Genomic DNA, 14,944 nt, shown 5'->3' with positions numbered 1-14,944 from the left:
AATCTCTTCCAACATAAATCTTCTTGGACATACCATTGGGTTTTCCTCCCTTCAGCCCCAGAGGTGAGGACAGGATCATTCCACTTGGCCAGTTCTGTAGACCAAGGAAAAGCTGTGGGATCCCAAGCTCAGGAGTGACTCAGAATGTATCAGTGTCTCAGGTCTGCTGTACAGTTGTTCCTCTGCCCGTCTCCCTGTCCCCAGTTCACTCCTTTCATTCTGGATCTGTCTGTCCATCCTGTCCAGACATTTGTCCTTGGTACAAATGATTCTCATGTTGTCTTTGCTGTCAGTCATGAGTCCCTAGAAACAGAGAATCTAAAGTGTGTCCCTTGGATCAGTGGCTCCAAGGTCATAGAATCATTTAGGTTGGAAAAGACCTCCAAGATCATTGAGTTCAACCATGAACCTAATACTGGCAAGTCCACTACTAAACCATGTCCCTAAGTGCCACCAGGGATGGTGACTTCACCACTTCTTGGGGCAGGCTGTCCCAATGCTTAACAACCCTTTCAGTGAAGAAATTTTTCCTGATATTCAGTCTAAACCTCCCCTGGTGCAACTTGGGACCATTTCATCTTGTCCTATTGCTTGTTATCTTGGAGAAGAGGCCGACCCCCATCATGCTACAACCGCCTTTCAGGTAGTTGTAGAGAGCGATAAGGTCACCCCTGAGCCTCCTCTTCTCCATCTGAACAACCTCAGCTCCCTCAGGTGCTCTTCATAAGACTTGTGCAGCAGACCCTGCCCCATCTCAGTTTTCCTTCTCTGGACTTGCTCCAGGACCTTAATGTCTGTCTTGTGGTGAGGGGCCCAAAACTGAACACAGGCTTTGAGGTGCGGCCTCACCAGTGCCCAGTACAGGATCACAGCTCTGGTTCTGCTGGCCACACTATTACTGATACAATCCAGGATGTCACTGGCCTCCTTCAGGCCTGTGGTGTTGCAAGAGGTTGTGTTCCAAGTGCAGTGTCCAGTGGCATTTTCTCATTTCTTGATAATGCCTTGCCTGGTGCCCTTCAAGTAACAATGGTGCCCACAGCTATCCTGTGATTAGTAAATGCCTTCTGAGAAGTCCCTACAGATGAGCAGAAGCTCTTATGGCATATATGCTTGTCTCTTCTCTTCCGTGTATCACTCAACACTTTGTACAATTGAACTTGTTAAAAACATACCAGTGACCCTACTAGGTCCATCTTGTCCACTGCTGCTGCAGCAGTAGTCACTACCAAATCTCTGGGAAAGAAGGTAAGTTAAGGCAAGCTTATGTGCCATTTTCCTCTGATACTCCTACAGCTGCCAGGCATTTTCCATGGAGGACCTGCCAGAGACAGATGTGGTTTCTGTCTATCCAGAAAGCATCAGTTATTTTCTCTTGAATGAAACTCTCCGGTTACCCATCAAATCCATATGAACTTCTAGCACCAATAGTGTCCTTTGATGGGAAATTCTGCAGCCACATATTTCAAGAACTACTCTCTCTTTTTAGTTGGTTTTGAACTTGTTTCTTAGTACTGTTATTTGATGGTCATCAGTTTTTGTACTGGAAAAAACATTGAAAAATTATTTCTTATCCAACCTTCTCATATATGGTTTTACAGTCCCCAGTCACATCCTGACTTTAATAACCTTTTCTCTGGACAGTCACTGCCCTTTCTAGTTTCTGCAGAAGGAGCAGAACTGCACTGAAGATATGGGAAAGTCACAGGTTTGTGCAAGGGCATAATGATGTTTTCTGTTTTCTTTTCAGTTCCTTCCTCAGGATTTCTAGCATGAGATTTGCTTTCTTGATGGCTGCTGGATGCCAAGGCACCATTTTCATGGATCTACCTCTTTTATCCATAGGGTATCACTCTTGAGTTGCCCTGCTCAGCTCAGAGTCCCATCATCTTATGTGTGGAGATGGAGCTGGTTTTTTTTTCTACATGCATTGCTTTATATTTATCTAGATGGAAGTTCACGTGCCATTTAATAACCCAATCACTCCTCTTGGAAAGTCCTTCTGCAGTTCTGCTCAGTTAGTTCTTATCCTCATTATTACCCTCATTGATTTACTTTCGTCAGCCACATTGGCTTCCCTTTGCTCTTTTTCTATATCCATCCTGATTTTGCTTCTTTCTATTTTGTTCTTTTAAGTTCTCTCTTAAATGGTGATCATCTGTGATACAGACAGTGTCTCAATGCCCTTGGGAGGCAGGACATTGATCATTGTGAGGATACAGCAGGTGTTCTTCAACCCAACCTGATTCTTCAGCACTTCATTCAAATCCATTTTGCAGAGTTTGATCCTTCCAAGAAGCTGCAGAGCTTGCCTGGGACTGAGGGCTCTGAGCAGAGTTGTATCCTTGCCCAGGCCTCCTTGTGCCAGCTTCAGAATGATACAGGTCTTGTCAGGTAGGGGTGACCATTCTTGCTGTTCACTGGTCTGTTAGGGAGGGGAGGGACTGTTGGTGTGTCCACCCTGAGTTTGGATTCAACTTCTAGCTTCTTATGTTCTTACATGTGTCCTGCAGCTGCAAAGTTTCCAGCAGTCTTCCACAGCAAAGGCTTGCAGCAGAAGTTTGGAACCATGGTGGATTGACTGGTGGGTAACTTCCATGCCCTGACAGTGAGAAGCTATGGGATGTGGAGTCGTGGCCACGAATAGCAACAAGGAAATTACAACTGATAATGGGTGTTTCCGCACTGGAATGGGTGCCCCAGGTCAACTGGGAAAGCTTCACTCTTCAAGATGTTCAGAACTTGCCTGGACAAGTCCCTGAGTCATCTAAATTTGGGGTCAGCCCAGCTGTGAGCAGGAGTTTGGAGCAGAGACCTGCAGGTGTCCCTTCCAGACAACATCCTCCTTTGAGTCTCTCTACAACCAGCCTGTGATGTCTTTGAGTAATTCACTTTGCATTCTTAGCAAAGGGACATCTATGTATCAAAAGAGGGGTGTGAAGTATTACAGTAGACCCTTCACCCCTAACAGCTCCACAGGTAAGGTGTGCTCAGGTGTTGCAAATATAGAAGATGCTCTACTTCTTAAAATAGCGAGTGTGGGGAGTGTGATGTATCCTTCCTCTGCATCACACATCTGTAGGCCTCCATCCCACTTGCAGAGGGAAGAGCTCGGTGGTTTTTTTTTTGTGATCCTCCACTGGGCTCTGCCAGCCTATATCTCCAGGAGATCTGGAGGCCCTCCTCTGGGGAGACAGAATGATTCTTCTGGGATTTTTAAGTAAATCTGTTACATACTTAACAGTCATTTTACTGTGCCCTCAGGAATTGTTTTACGATTAACGTAACCTTCTTTAGTACATCTAATCTTCATTTAGTGAATCAAACTTTATTTTCAGTTGCTTCTGCAAAAATTAATATTGTCTTCTATGGTGTAAATTAAGCTATTCCATGGTGTAAATTAAGCTATTGTTAAATGCATGAATGTTTTTATTATTTATTACCTTGCTTTAGCTCTGTTTTTGTTTCACTCTGCTCATCAGAAATATTTTTTTCTGACATACATTTTTATTTGAATGGAAGTTCCAGAATTAGAGATTTCATACTCAAAGTAACATTCTCGCTCCTCATGGTTGTGCAGAATTAAGAAAACAAAATATTAATATAGGCTTAATGAAATATAAACTGGTTTTATATCCTCAGACTGCCAGCACTGTGCACCTTTATTTTTAGTACTCTTATTTGGCACCGTTTTTTGAAGTTTGAGCATTTAAAATTGTATTAAAATGCAGAGAAGGAGCACCTAGGTAGCATGACAAGTGAATTTGTCAACAAGTACATATAAGAAAAGGACTGAAGCTGTTGGCTCAGGATGAGTCTCTTTTCTGCTTTGGAGGTGTTATTTTAAGTACAGAATCATAGACTGGTGTGGGTTGGAAGGGATCTTAAAGATCATCTCGTTCCAACCACCCTACCATGGGCAGGGACACCTTTTACTAGACCAGGTTGCTCCAAGCCCCGTGCAGCCTGGCCTTGGACACTTCCAGGGTTGTGGCATCCACAGCTTCTCAGCACAACCTGTTCCAGTGCCTCACCACTCTCATCATAAAAAATTTCATCCTTATGTCCTATTTACATCTGCCCTCTTTCGAACCATTGCCCCTTGTCCTATCACTGCAGGTCCTGGTAAAAACTGTCTCTCCATCTTTTTTTAAGTCCCCTTTATATACTTAGAATTGCAGAATCTTGGAATCATTAAGGTTGGAAAAGACCTACAAAGATCATTGAGTACAACGTTTGATCAAGCACCACCACATCAAATAGACCATGGCAATGAGTGCCATATCCACTTATTTCTTGAACACTTCCAGGGATGGTGATTCCACCGCTTGCCTGGGGGAGCCCTTTCCAATGCTTAACCACCCTTTCAGTGAAGAATTTCTTCCTGATCTCCAACCTGAACCTCTTCTGGGGCAGCTTGAGACCATTTGTTCTCATCCTATTACTAGTTGATTGGGAGAAGAGACCAACCCCCACCTGGCTACAACCTCCTTTCAGGTAGTTGTAGAGAGTGATAAGGTCACTCCCAAGCCTCCTCTTCTCCAGGCTGAACAACCCCAGCTCCCTCAGCTGCTTCTCATAACACTTGTGCTCCAGACCCTTCACCAGCTTCATTGCCCTTCTCTGGACGTGCACCAGCACCTCAATGTCTTTTGTGTAGTGAGGGGCACAAAATGGAAAACAGGACTCAAGGTGTGGCCTCACCAGAGCCAAGTACGGGGGAATGGTCACTGCCCTGGTCCTGCTGGTCACACTATTTTTGATACGGGCCATGATGCCATTGGCCTTCTTGGCCACCTGGGCACACTGTTGGCTCATGTTCGGATACTGTTGACCAGCACCCCCAGGTCCTGCAACTGGGTCACAACATGAAGCACTACAGGCTTTGGGAAGAGTGGCTGGAAAGCTGCCCAGTTGAAAAGGACCTGGCACTTGGCCTTGTTGAACCTCATACAATTGGATTCAGCCCATTGATCCAGCCTGTCCAGGTCCATCTGCAGACCCTTCCTACCTTTCAACAGATCAGCACTCCCACCCATCTTGGTGTCTGCAAACTGACTGAGGGTACTTTCGATGCCTTTGTTCAGATCATCAGTAAAGATATAAAATAGGCCTGGCCCAAACACTGAGCGCTGGGGAACCCCACTAGTGGCTAGCTGCCAACTGGATGTAACTCCATTCACCACCACTCTCTGAGCCCGACCATCCTGAAAGATTTTTACCCAGTGAACAGTGCACCTGTCCAAACCGTGGGCTGCCAGCTCCTCCAGAATGCTGTGGGAGACGGTATCAAAGGCCTTACTGAAGTCCAGGTAGACACCATCCACAGTGTTTCCCTCATCCGCTAGGCAGGTCACCTGGTCATAAAAGGAGATCAGGTTGGTCAAGCAGAACCTGCCTTTCCTAAACCCTTGCTGGCTGGGCCTGATCCCCTGCTTGCCCTGTACATGCTGTGATTGTGCTCAAGATAATCTGTTCCATAACCTTTTCTGGCGCTGAGGTCAGGCCTGTAGTTCCGCAGATCCTTCTTTGGACCCTTCATGTAGAAGGCCATTGCATTGGCTAACCTGTAGTCACCTGGGACCTCCCTTGTTAACCAGGACTGGTCATAAATGATGGAAGGTGCTTGGGGAGCACTTCTGCCAGCTCCCTCAGTACCCTGAGCTTAAAAGCTACAAGAAGGTCTTCCTGGAGGTTCCTCTTCTCCGGGCTGAACAACCACAGCTCTCTCAGCCTGTCTTCATAGGAGAGGTGCTCCATCCCTTTGATCACCTTTGAGGCCTCCTCTGAACCCGCTCTAACAGGTCTCTCCTGTGCTGAGGACCCCAGAGCTGGATGCAGCAGTCCAGGTGGGGTCTCACCAGAGCAGAACAGAGGGGCAGAATCACCTCCCTCAACATGCTGGCCATGCTGCTTTTGATGCAGCCCAGGACACAATTGGCTTTCTGGGCTACAAGCACACATTGCCAGCTTACGCCCAATTTTTTTGTCCATCAGTATCCCCAAGATCTTTACCACAGGACTGCTCTCAGTCCCTTTAGTCCCCAGCCTAAACTGGTCCTGGTGATTGCCCTGACTCATGTGCAGGCCCTTGCACTTGGCCTTGTTGAATTTCATGAGTTTCACATGGTTCCACTCCTCAAGCCTGTCAGGGTCCCTCTGAGTGGCATCCCTGTATTATTGATGAAGGTATTAAATAGTATTGGTCACAGTACAGACCCTTGAGGGATGCCATTCATTACTGATTTCCACTTTGGCATTGAACTGTTGGATACAACTGTTTGCACATGGCCATCTATCCAATTCCTTATCTCTCAAACCCATATATTTCCAATGTTGTGGCGAACCATGTCAAAGGCCTGGCAAAAGTCCAGGTAGATGACATCTGTACCTCTTCACTTATCCTTTGATGTGGTCACTCCATCCTAGAAGGCACTTGATTAGTCAGGCACTACTTGCCCTTGGTGGAGTCATGCTTGCCGTCTCTAATCAGCTCCCTGTCTTCCATATGTTTTGGCACGTCTCCCAGGAGGATCTGCTCCATGTTCTTGCCAGCAGTAAGGTGAGGCTGACTGGTTGCTAGTTCTCAGGGTCCTCCTTATTACCCTTTTTAGAAATGGGTGCAATATTGCCTTTTTTTCCAGTCACTGGGGATTTTCCGACTGTCATAACATTTCAAATACCATGGAGAGTGGTTTGGCAACTATGTCAGCCAATTCCCTCAAGACGCTGGGAGGCATCTCGGTGGGTCCCATGGACTTGTGCATGTTCGGTTTCCTCAGGTGGTCTCAAACCTGATCTCTTACGATGGGATTATGAATCTGCTCTCATACATATACCTATATCTAAATCAAGAGAGTTCATTCAGCTTGTGTATTAAACTATGTGTAATTTGTCCTCTGGCACACAGTGAAGTTCGTGAAAGCATACATTTACATTTATTGTTTAAATTTACTTTAACGCATTTCATAGTGACCCATTCTATGCCATATTTTGAAGATGGAAGAGTGCAATGACATTCCATTACATTGTCAGTATGAAATCAATTCCTTTATATAAAATAACAAAAATTGACAACTTTATCTAGTTTTAGATTGGATTTATATTTTGACCTCTGAGCAGTAATCACAGTTTTCACTTGTGTTGCAGGCATTTCTGTCTAAGTTTGCCCAGTAACACTGTGCTGCCAAGGATGGTAGCTGGTGGTCAGATGCTGCTGTTGCAGGCCCTGTGGGCTGCTGAGGACCAGGAGGTGTGTACTGTGATCCTGAGGTGTCTCTCTGCAGTGCTGCAGGAGTGACCTGCAGGAACTGGGTGAGCAGGTGGAGAAAGCTGCTCAAAGCAGTCTGGGCTCCTGAGTATTTCAGTCCCCTGAGATCCTCCAGCTTCACATTAGTATTGCAGGAAGGATGTAGTCAAATTTATCCACTGGTAGGTGAGAGTTTTAACTGGAGTATGATTATTTGCCCAGGTTAACAGTCTTATTCCTTGATTAATCCACCATCCAGCCTGAGTTCACAGCCCCTGCATCCACCCAATGCTGTAGTTATTTTGTAGGAGATAGAAAAATGCCTTTGTTCCAAAACTACCTTTCATTTGGTGTCTTATAAATATATTTATTCTTAACAAGATTTATTAAATAAAAAAGATTTGCCAGTCATGGGAGTATTCACACCAAGATAATATTAGCCACAGACATGTGCCATCTTGGTATTTAACCATTTTGACATCCTGATCCCTTTGCTCACAGAGTCATTTTCCCTTTTACAGTAATGTCACACTTCAAGTACCTATCAAAAGACTCTGACATGCAACCTGAACCCTGACCTGTTCATTGACTGCTGTCCAACACTGAACACAGTGCCCTTTCCTTTCCTTCCCTCCCTTTCTCCACTATAATAAAATGCCAGGATTCAAGCATGAAATCAGGTAATTAGCCATTGGGAAATGCTGTCTGATTGCAGTATTTTGGACAAAACTTAGTGTTTTCAAGATATTGCACAGTTGTTAAACCTGATTACATTTCTGGAAATTTATCCTTCATTTTATAAAATTAGGGAAATCAAGACAGGAATTAAAAATGCCTGGGACTATCATTCACTGGGCAGTCCTATATATATGATATGTGTGTGTATGACAACTTCAGACTTCCCATCCATGGTGTATGTTCCTTGACTATACCACTCTGGTGGGCCATCTGAGTAATCTTTGCTTGTCAAGGGGGATCATTGGTTATCATCCCAGCTTATTTTCAGGACACTTTTCAGCATCTGCAATGTGTTAGAAAGCAGCTGTGTTCATTTTGTCACGCTGGTTCCTCTCTCCAGTGCTAACACATCGTTTTGCAGAAGGAGAAAGAGAAAAACCAGTATGGGAACACAGAACTACTGAATGGCAGAGAAGCAGACTCAGTTTAACTCTCATGTCTCCGTCTGAGTCCCTGCCTTTTAATACCAAATGCCTTTGATTTCACATAGGATCTTGGATGTGGTTCCTACATTTCAAAAACTGACTTAAAGAGTAGTCACTGTTTAAACAGTAGTCACTACTTTAAACAGTTCCCAACTGAAGAAAACAAGAGGTTTGCACTTCAGAACATCCGTACTTAGACTAAAGCAGGCACTCCGCTGACTCCTTACTCCAAATTTACTTTCCATGGACTAGCATCTAGTAGAAGATGGCTATGTCTACAGTACCCAAATAATAAGGCCTCAGCTTGGCCGGGCACAGCACTGTCTGTCCATTAGGCTGGTGTTCCTAGTACAGCCTTTGGCCTGTGCCAGCAAGTGCTCTCCCAAATGATGCCTGAGTGTGGTTTAGGAGTTGGTATAGGAACACACCAGTTGCCAGTGGCCAGGTTAGATGTGTCTGTCCCCTTTCAGAGGGCAGATGAAGTTTGCTGTGTGAGCTATGTAATGCCAATCGCCCCTGGGACCAGAGAACAGGTGCCATCCCATTTTGTTTAAAACTACAGATGCTGTCAAATTGCCCTTTCTTGCAACATTTGGGGTCCTGATGGGTGGCAGAGTTTTTAATAGTTTCTTCTTTGAGACTGAATGATCCAACCATGCACCTTGACACTTTCATATTCAGTGCCTCCAGCCAGTAGATGGTCTCTTGTGCAGTGCCGTGGTGGAGAGAGGAGGCTCCATCCACTGCTGTTCTTCTCCACCCCCAAATCACCACTGTCTAGCTCAGGGCAGGCTCCTGTGTCACGTACCATAGTCATGTTCTGCCTGTGCATCTCCCCATCTGCTTGGTTTTATTATTTGGTACTCTTGATCTTCTCCGACTGCAACATCCCAGTAATCTCAGGTGGATTCAGACCCGGTCCAAGCAGATGGTTGGGGTTCTTTCCCTAAGAGAGGAGAAATACAAAAGAAGGGGAAGAGACTGTGGTAACTATTGACAACTGAGTACCAGCAGCTAATCTCAGTGAGGACTGGATCAGGCCTTAAATGTCTGCTAGCTAGACACTGCTGTGGTAATGATAGTGTTAGCCCTTTTTAAGTGACGTGGATCCTGGTAACCTTCAGCTCTCTGTTCTCCTGGCGCTGGCCTCAGGGAGGGCTAGGTGGACCTTAGTTCCCATTTCCTCTGCTTCTGTTGCCATCTAGGAGAGTTTATTTTCTCAAACCCATTTTCTCTAACATGCAAATGCTATCCTGAGCCAAGGACAAACACTGAGATCACTTTCTAAGAGAGGTAAAACCTTAGTGCTTCTCATTTGAGATGGACTTGATTCCAGTTTGGTTACCTGTGAGAATTGCTCCACATTACTGCCTGGGAAGGAGAGAGCTTTTTCTGTGTCCCTCAATAGAAGAAGAACTGGAGCTCGCTAGCTCCTGGCTGTCTGTGCAGGACAGTCCAGCTTTGGCAAGGAGAATTACTTGAAGCTGAGGAGGAGGAGGAGGAGCGGGATCCATTTTGAATCCCACGTGGGGGATGCCTGTTGAGTGTGTGTTGCTCACAGGAGACTGCACCAGGGCTTACATGAGAATATGGAGGGCTTTGGGCAGTAAGCCAAGCCAAGCTGGGTTGTGTGAAACGCAAATAGAAAATAGCAATTCGCAATGCCTCATAACTCAGTCAAACCTGTAAAGGGCTTCACAGGGCCAGGGAAAGGTTAACCCTTTGACAGCAGCCCTGCCACATCTCACCTCCTTAGCAAAACCACAGAGCCCTAAGAGCCCTTCAGAGACATTTGCAGGGATCTTCAGTGACAGGAAGCATTAGGTGTAACTTTGCTAATTGTCAAGGCTCACATTGCAAGCTTTTATTTCATAGATGTTAAAATTAGAAGGCAGTGTTGTGATCCTCTCATCTGGCAGTAGCAGTTTCTCTACTGAGCCTAATAATGTGTGCGTCAATTCTCTTACATATTTTAGAAAAGTCTTCACTAAGTGACAGAAACTTATGTCTCAGTCAGGGGTTGATTATGTCTCCTGAAACACCCCTGTTTGTTTCTGGCTTTGTTTGGTACTGCATATTCAGCAGTTGACATAAGTACCAGGTGGGTATATCTCTGTTAAAAAGGGAAGTTTTGGTCTGTGGTTGGCTGCATATTATTTCTCTGACTTTTCTGGAAAGAAGCTGCTAATTGTCACTACAAGGTTACTGAAAAGCTGAACTGAGACCTGTGCACTGCAGTACCAGGTTGGGTTCTTTGGTGTGGGAGGTGTGGGTGGCATCCCTGTGGAATGTGACAGGTTGGCAGCATGCTGTTGCTGCTGCTGTGCCTTCAGAGCTGAGCTAATACTTGTAGGTTGCCACTATGGTGTGTGTTAAAGTTGAATTAAATTAGGATTGCCCTACCTAAAGTGTTTGTTTCATGTAAGAAATGTTAATTCTAAATGCTTATCTAGAATAGCACCAATGTAACTGGCTGAATTAGCAACCAAATGGCAAAGCATGACAGAAATGTAAGGTTGTAAAACAAGTCAGCTGATAGGGATTGGGAGCAGGCTCTGCCTCCATTAGGTCAGTTATAAACCATCATCAGCTATTTTTCTATTAAAGAAGAGGTCTAAGTTAATGAATTGATGTGTGTGGGAATTAATGCTGGATGAGTCCCCTGTGGCTTTTGTGATGAGGGTCAAATAAAATATTAATGAAATTAAAACAAACAATCCCCTGCTCTTCCTAAGTGCCTTCCGGATGGGTTTCTCTAAGCATTGGTCGGGGAAGATGTGGAGCCCCAGGAGAGACAGGCCGGTGTCATTATTCCCTTTTCATGCGCAGGGAGATGAGGGTGGTGGAAGACAGTGACCCTGGGGCCTCACAGGCCAGCAGCAGGGTTGTGCAGGAGGTCTGCTGTCTGGTGCTTTTGCTCTGATCTCTCCAAAACCCCTGAGGTTTCAGCTCCTGTCTCAGAGAAATGGAAGTCCATCCGGATTGCTCCTGCACTGCTCGGCTGGAAGCTGAACTTTCCAAGTCTAAGGCAGCCTTTGGGAGTCCCAAATCTGTAATCTTCTTATTCACAAAACTTCTCTGTGCCTCCAGATCAGAGACTATAACCCAGTAGATGTGGCTCTTTTCTCCTGATGCCTTATCCACATGACACATTCGCTTGTCTTGTGAATTGTCCATTCTGAAGTCTGAGAATAGGAGCTCAAATGACAGGCTGGGGAAGGATAAAGTCTTTTTGGTTACATCTGTGCTGTGCAGTGCAGTGCAGAAGATCTCAGGCGTGATGAAGTCAAGCAAACTTGCTTCAGGAGCAGCATCCCTGAATCATTTCAGTCCAGTTCCCAGGCTAACACAATCACGGTGTTTTCATACTCTAAAGTAGGAACTGTGTGGTATAACAGGGTGTTAAATATATACGGTGCTTTTGGACATGGCACAAAGCTGTAAATTGGTTCAGAAATCTTCCCGCTGCTGCAAAATGTAAGGATGTGATGTACTCTGCATCTCTGGGCATGATTCTATTACACTGAGAAACATCCAGTGTATGGAGAAGGAGACTTTGGCAGGCACTCCAGGCTAAACAGAGACAGTTCTGTTTGTATCATGCAAAATCAAAGCTAAATGCATTTTCTTGCACCTGTTTGTGTACCTTGGGCATGGACCAGCCTAAGCAAGACTTCAGCAAAGGCCACTGGGGGCTCACGACACAGGGCTGATGAATGACAGCACATGGTAAGAGGTAACTTACTGTGCTGACAAGTGCAATGGGGGACTTAGTTTGTCATGAGGATAGTTTTAAAGCACTTTCCTGTTATTTTTTCTAAGGAAGTGAAAATGCTAAAATTATTTCAGAAGACAGCGAAGATATTGATAACCATTCCTCCATGCTACCTCCAAAGCATTATTGATGGGCCCTGAATCAGAGAATCAGAGAACCACAGAATGGTTTGGGTTGAAAGGGACCTTAAAGATCATCTAGTTCCAACCCCTTTGCTAGGGGCAGGGACACCTTCCACTGGACCAGGTTGCTCGAAGCTCCATCTGGCCTGACTTTGAACAATTCCAGGGTTGGAGCATCCACAGCTTCTCAGCGCAACCTGTTCCAGTGCCTCACCACCCTCACAGTAAAGAGTTTCTTCCTCAGATCTAATCTAAACTTGCCTTCTCAGTTTGAAGTCATTAAAAAGGAATACCTCTCATTGTGTGGGTATCAATCCCAGAAGCTGGAAATCAGGTATGGCAGTGGGCAGATCTTTTCCCCCACTGATGGAAAAGTTTACTGAGTTCTTGGTAAACATCCTTGTGTCTTCAAATAAGGAAACAATAATAATTTTGTCATATTTCTATAGCAAACCACAAAAATATGTTCTACAGTTCACTCAGTCTTTCTCCCCTCTCTTGTGGTTGTCTGCCTTTCAGGATTCATCAGGATCTTTTTGCGTGACTGGTGCAAGCCTCCCTTCCAGAAGAACTGCCCATCTCTGTCTCCTCGGGAACAGCCGAAGGGGGTGTGGAGTGACAAAAATTTATGTTTTCATCAAACCGGGCCAAGGAGAATGGGGGTCCCACACCCAAAAGAATGAAGACACGACAGAACAAGGACTCAGTACGTGAGATAGGAGAGGGGGGTGGGACGCAAGAGCCAAGCTGGACCTGTGGGTTGGGACTGAGACTCCCAGCAAGCTAGTGGGCATGAGTTTGGCACAGTGGAGTGCCAGGGGTTCAGGTGCTTTGTGAGGCTGGGGACAAGGCAGGAGTGGAGGGAGATGCAGTGCAGGACTGATACAATGATCCTTCCCTTAGATGTCAATGCGGAGTGGACGGAAGAAAGAGACTCCAGGGCCCCGAGAGGAACTCAGGTCACGGGGTCGAGCTTCCCCTGGGGGCGTCAGCACCTCCAGCAGTGATGGCAAAGCTGAGAAATCCCGACAAGCGACAAAGGTATAAGCTAGCAAGCAGGTGTGGGGTGGCCAAGGACTGCCCAGACTAGGTAGGATCCATTTGAGGATCCAGGAACACAGACTAGAATGGATCCACCAAGGAACCTATGCTGGGTTAGCTCCCTAAAACGAGCACGATCCCTCTTTGCTCTTATCCTCACCATCTTGCACTTCCTGCCATCTCCTAAGAACTGGTCCTTGGTCCCACCATCCCCTTTTAGTGCTAATTTTTGCCATATCCTGGCTCCTTGTTGCTCTGCTATTGTGATCAACACACGTGCCATGGTGGCTGTGTCTCACCTGCTGCATTCTGTGAAGGCGTGGCAGGTTGGGAAATTTCCCCGTGACCCTCTCATCTCCCTGTTCTCCTTCTCTTCCTTGCAGAAGGGCCGAGTGGAGGAATCCTGCACCCCCAAGGGCAACAAGCAGGGCCGAACAGAAGAGATCTCAGAGAGTGAAGGGGAGGACACTAACGCTCCCAAAAAAACCAAAACTGAGGTGAGTTCTCACTGCTGTGATTGCTGGCACGCCCCAAGTCCAGGGCAGAGGAGTCTCCTGTTTTCCTACCTGTGCTGCTCACACCTGTCCAGCTTGAGGTTCCCACTGCTTGGGATCCCCAGCACCTTGTTTTGCACTGCAGCTCTAGCAATCTATATGGCATCTGTCTGGCTACAAAAAATGTCACCAGGAGAGACAACTGAGCAGACAGAGGCTCTCTGTCTGTTTTGCCTTGTCTGCAGGAGACTGCTGTGCTCTTGGAACCGGGTACATGCCCTGCCTTTCCCAGCTTAGAGGCAAGAGCCTGGCTCCATGCACAGCTGCTCGTTGCGTTAGTCAGCCTCTTCCGATCCCCCAGCGCAGTGTGAAATGGAGATACTTAAGTTGTGGTTCCAGGTGACAGTCATGCAAAACCTACTCATGCACACACAGAGTTGTGACAGGACTTTTCTGGAAGCCAATAGCATCAGCCTGGATTGGTAGTTGGATGGCTGGAAGAAGACTCAGCTCTTGCGCTTCTCCGTTCCTGTTCCAGGAACTGGCCTTAAAGGCCTACAAACACTGGGGTATTTGCTCACATTATGAGGTCATTGTAGTTAAACCACTGTGGTTACAACTTTGTAATTTCTCCACATGGGCACTCTGTTCAGCTCAACAGTGATATTTTTTCAGTTTAGCCTCTCTTGTAAGCCCTGAGGCTCAAGAGTGGCACTTGTAATTACCCAGGATGACTGCTTAATCACCAGTGCACATTGCCTGAGGTGACAGTGGTGGGAAGGAGCAGGGATTGGGAAGCACAGGGTTAACTCCTGGAGATAAGGAGTGGGACAGTGAGAGGAGTCTGGAGGGGATCTGATCTCCTCGACCAGGGAGAGCTCTGCAGGGGCAAGAAGAGTGAGTCTGGGTCTGGGGTCTGTGCTGGGACCGCTGTGGTGTGTGCTCTTCTGTGCCACCTGGTGATATCATGCCCTGGCCAACAGCCCATCATTGGTGGTGGTGGTGCGAGGACTGCTCATATCTGTTCACTCTCAACCTTTTCTGTAGCAGTTCCCTGCCCTCCCTCGCTGCCCCTTTACACAAGGTACTTCCTTCCCGAA

The 14,944-nt window shown here is 46.3% G+C and overlaps 1 protein-coding gene across 1 annotated transcript; it reads left to right on the top strand.

The window, feature by feature from the left end:
• Window positions 1–12,828: 12,828 nt before the first annotated feature.
• LOC113962032 (atrophin-1-like) lies at window positions 12,829–14,928 on the top strand (the record flags this gene model as incomplete). The annotated part of the gene is made up of 4 exons (XM_027672841.1): window positions 12,829–13,015; window positions 13,213–13,350; window positions 13,734–13,851; window positions 14,895–14,928. Coding segments are annotated over exons 1-4 (368 nt in total), but the record flags the coding sequence as incomplete, so codon positions are not given.
• Between the last annotated feature and the right edge of the window lie 16 nt (window positions 14,929–14,944).

The sequence above is a fragment of the Neopelma chrysocephalum genome, unplaced genomic scaffold, assembly GCF_003984885.1.
Source record: "Neopelma chrysocephalum unplaced genomic scaffold, ASM398488v2 Primary Assembly neopelma1_99730, whole genome shotgun sequence".
Taxonomy (NCBI): Eukaryota; Metazoa; Chordata; class Aves; order Passeriformes; family Pipridae; genus Neopelma; species Neopelma chrysocephalum.
This window is presented reverse-complemented; position numbering and strand designations above follow the sequence as displayed.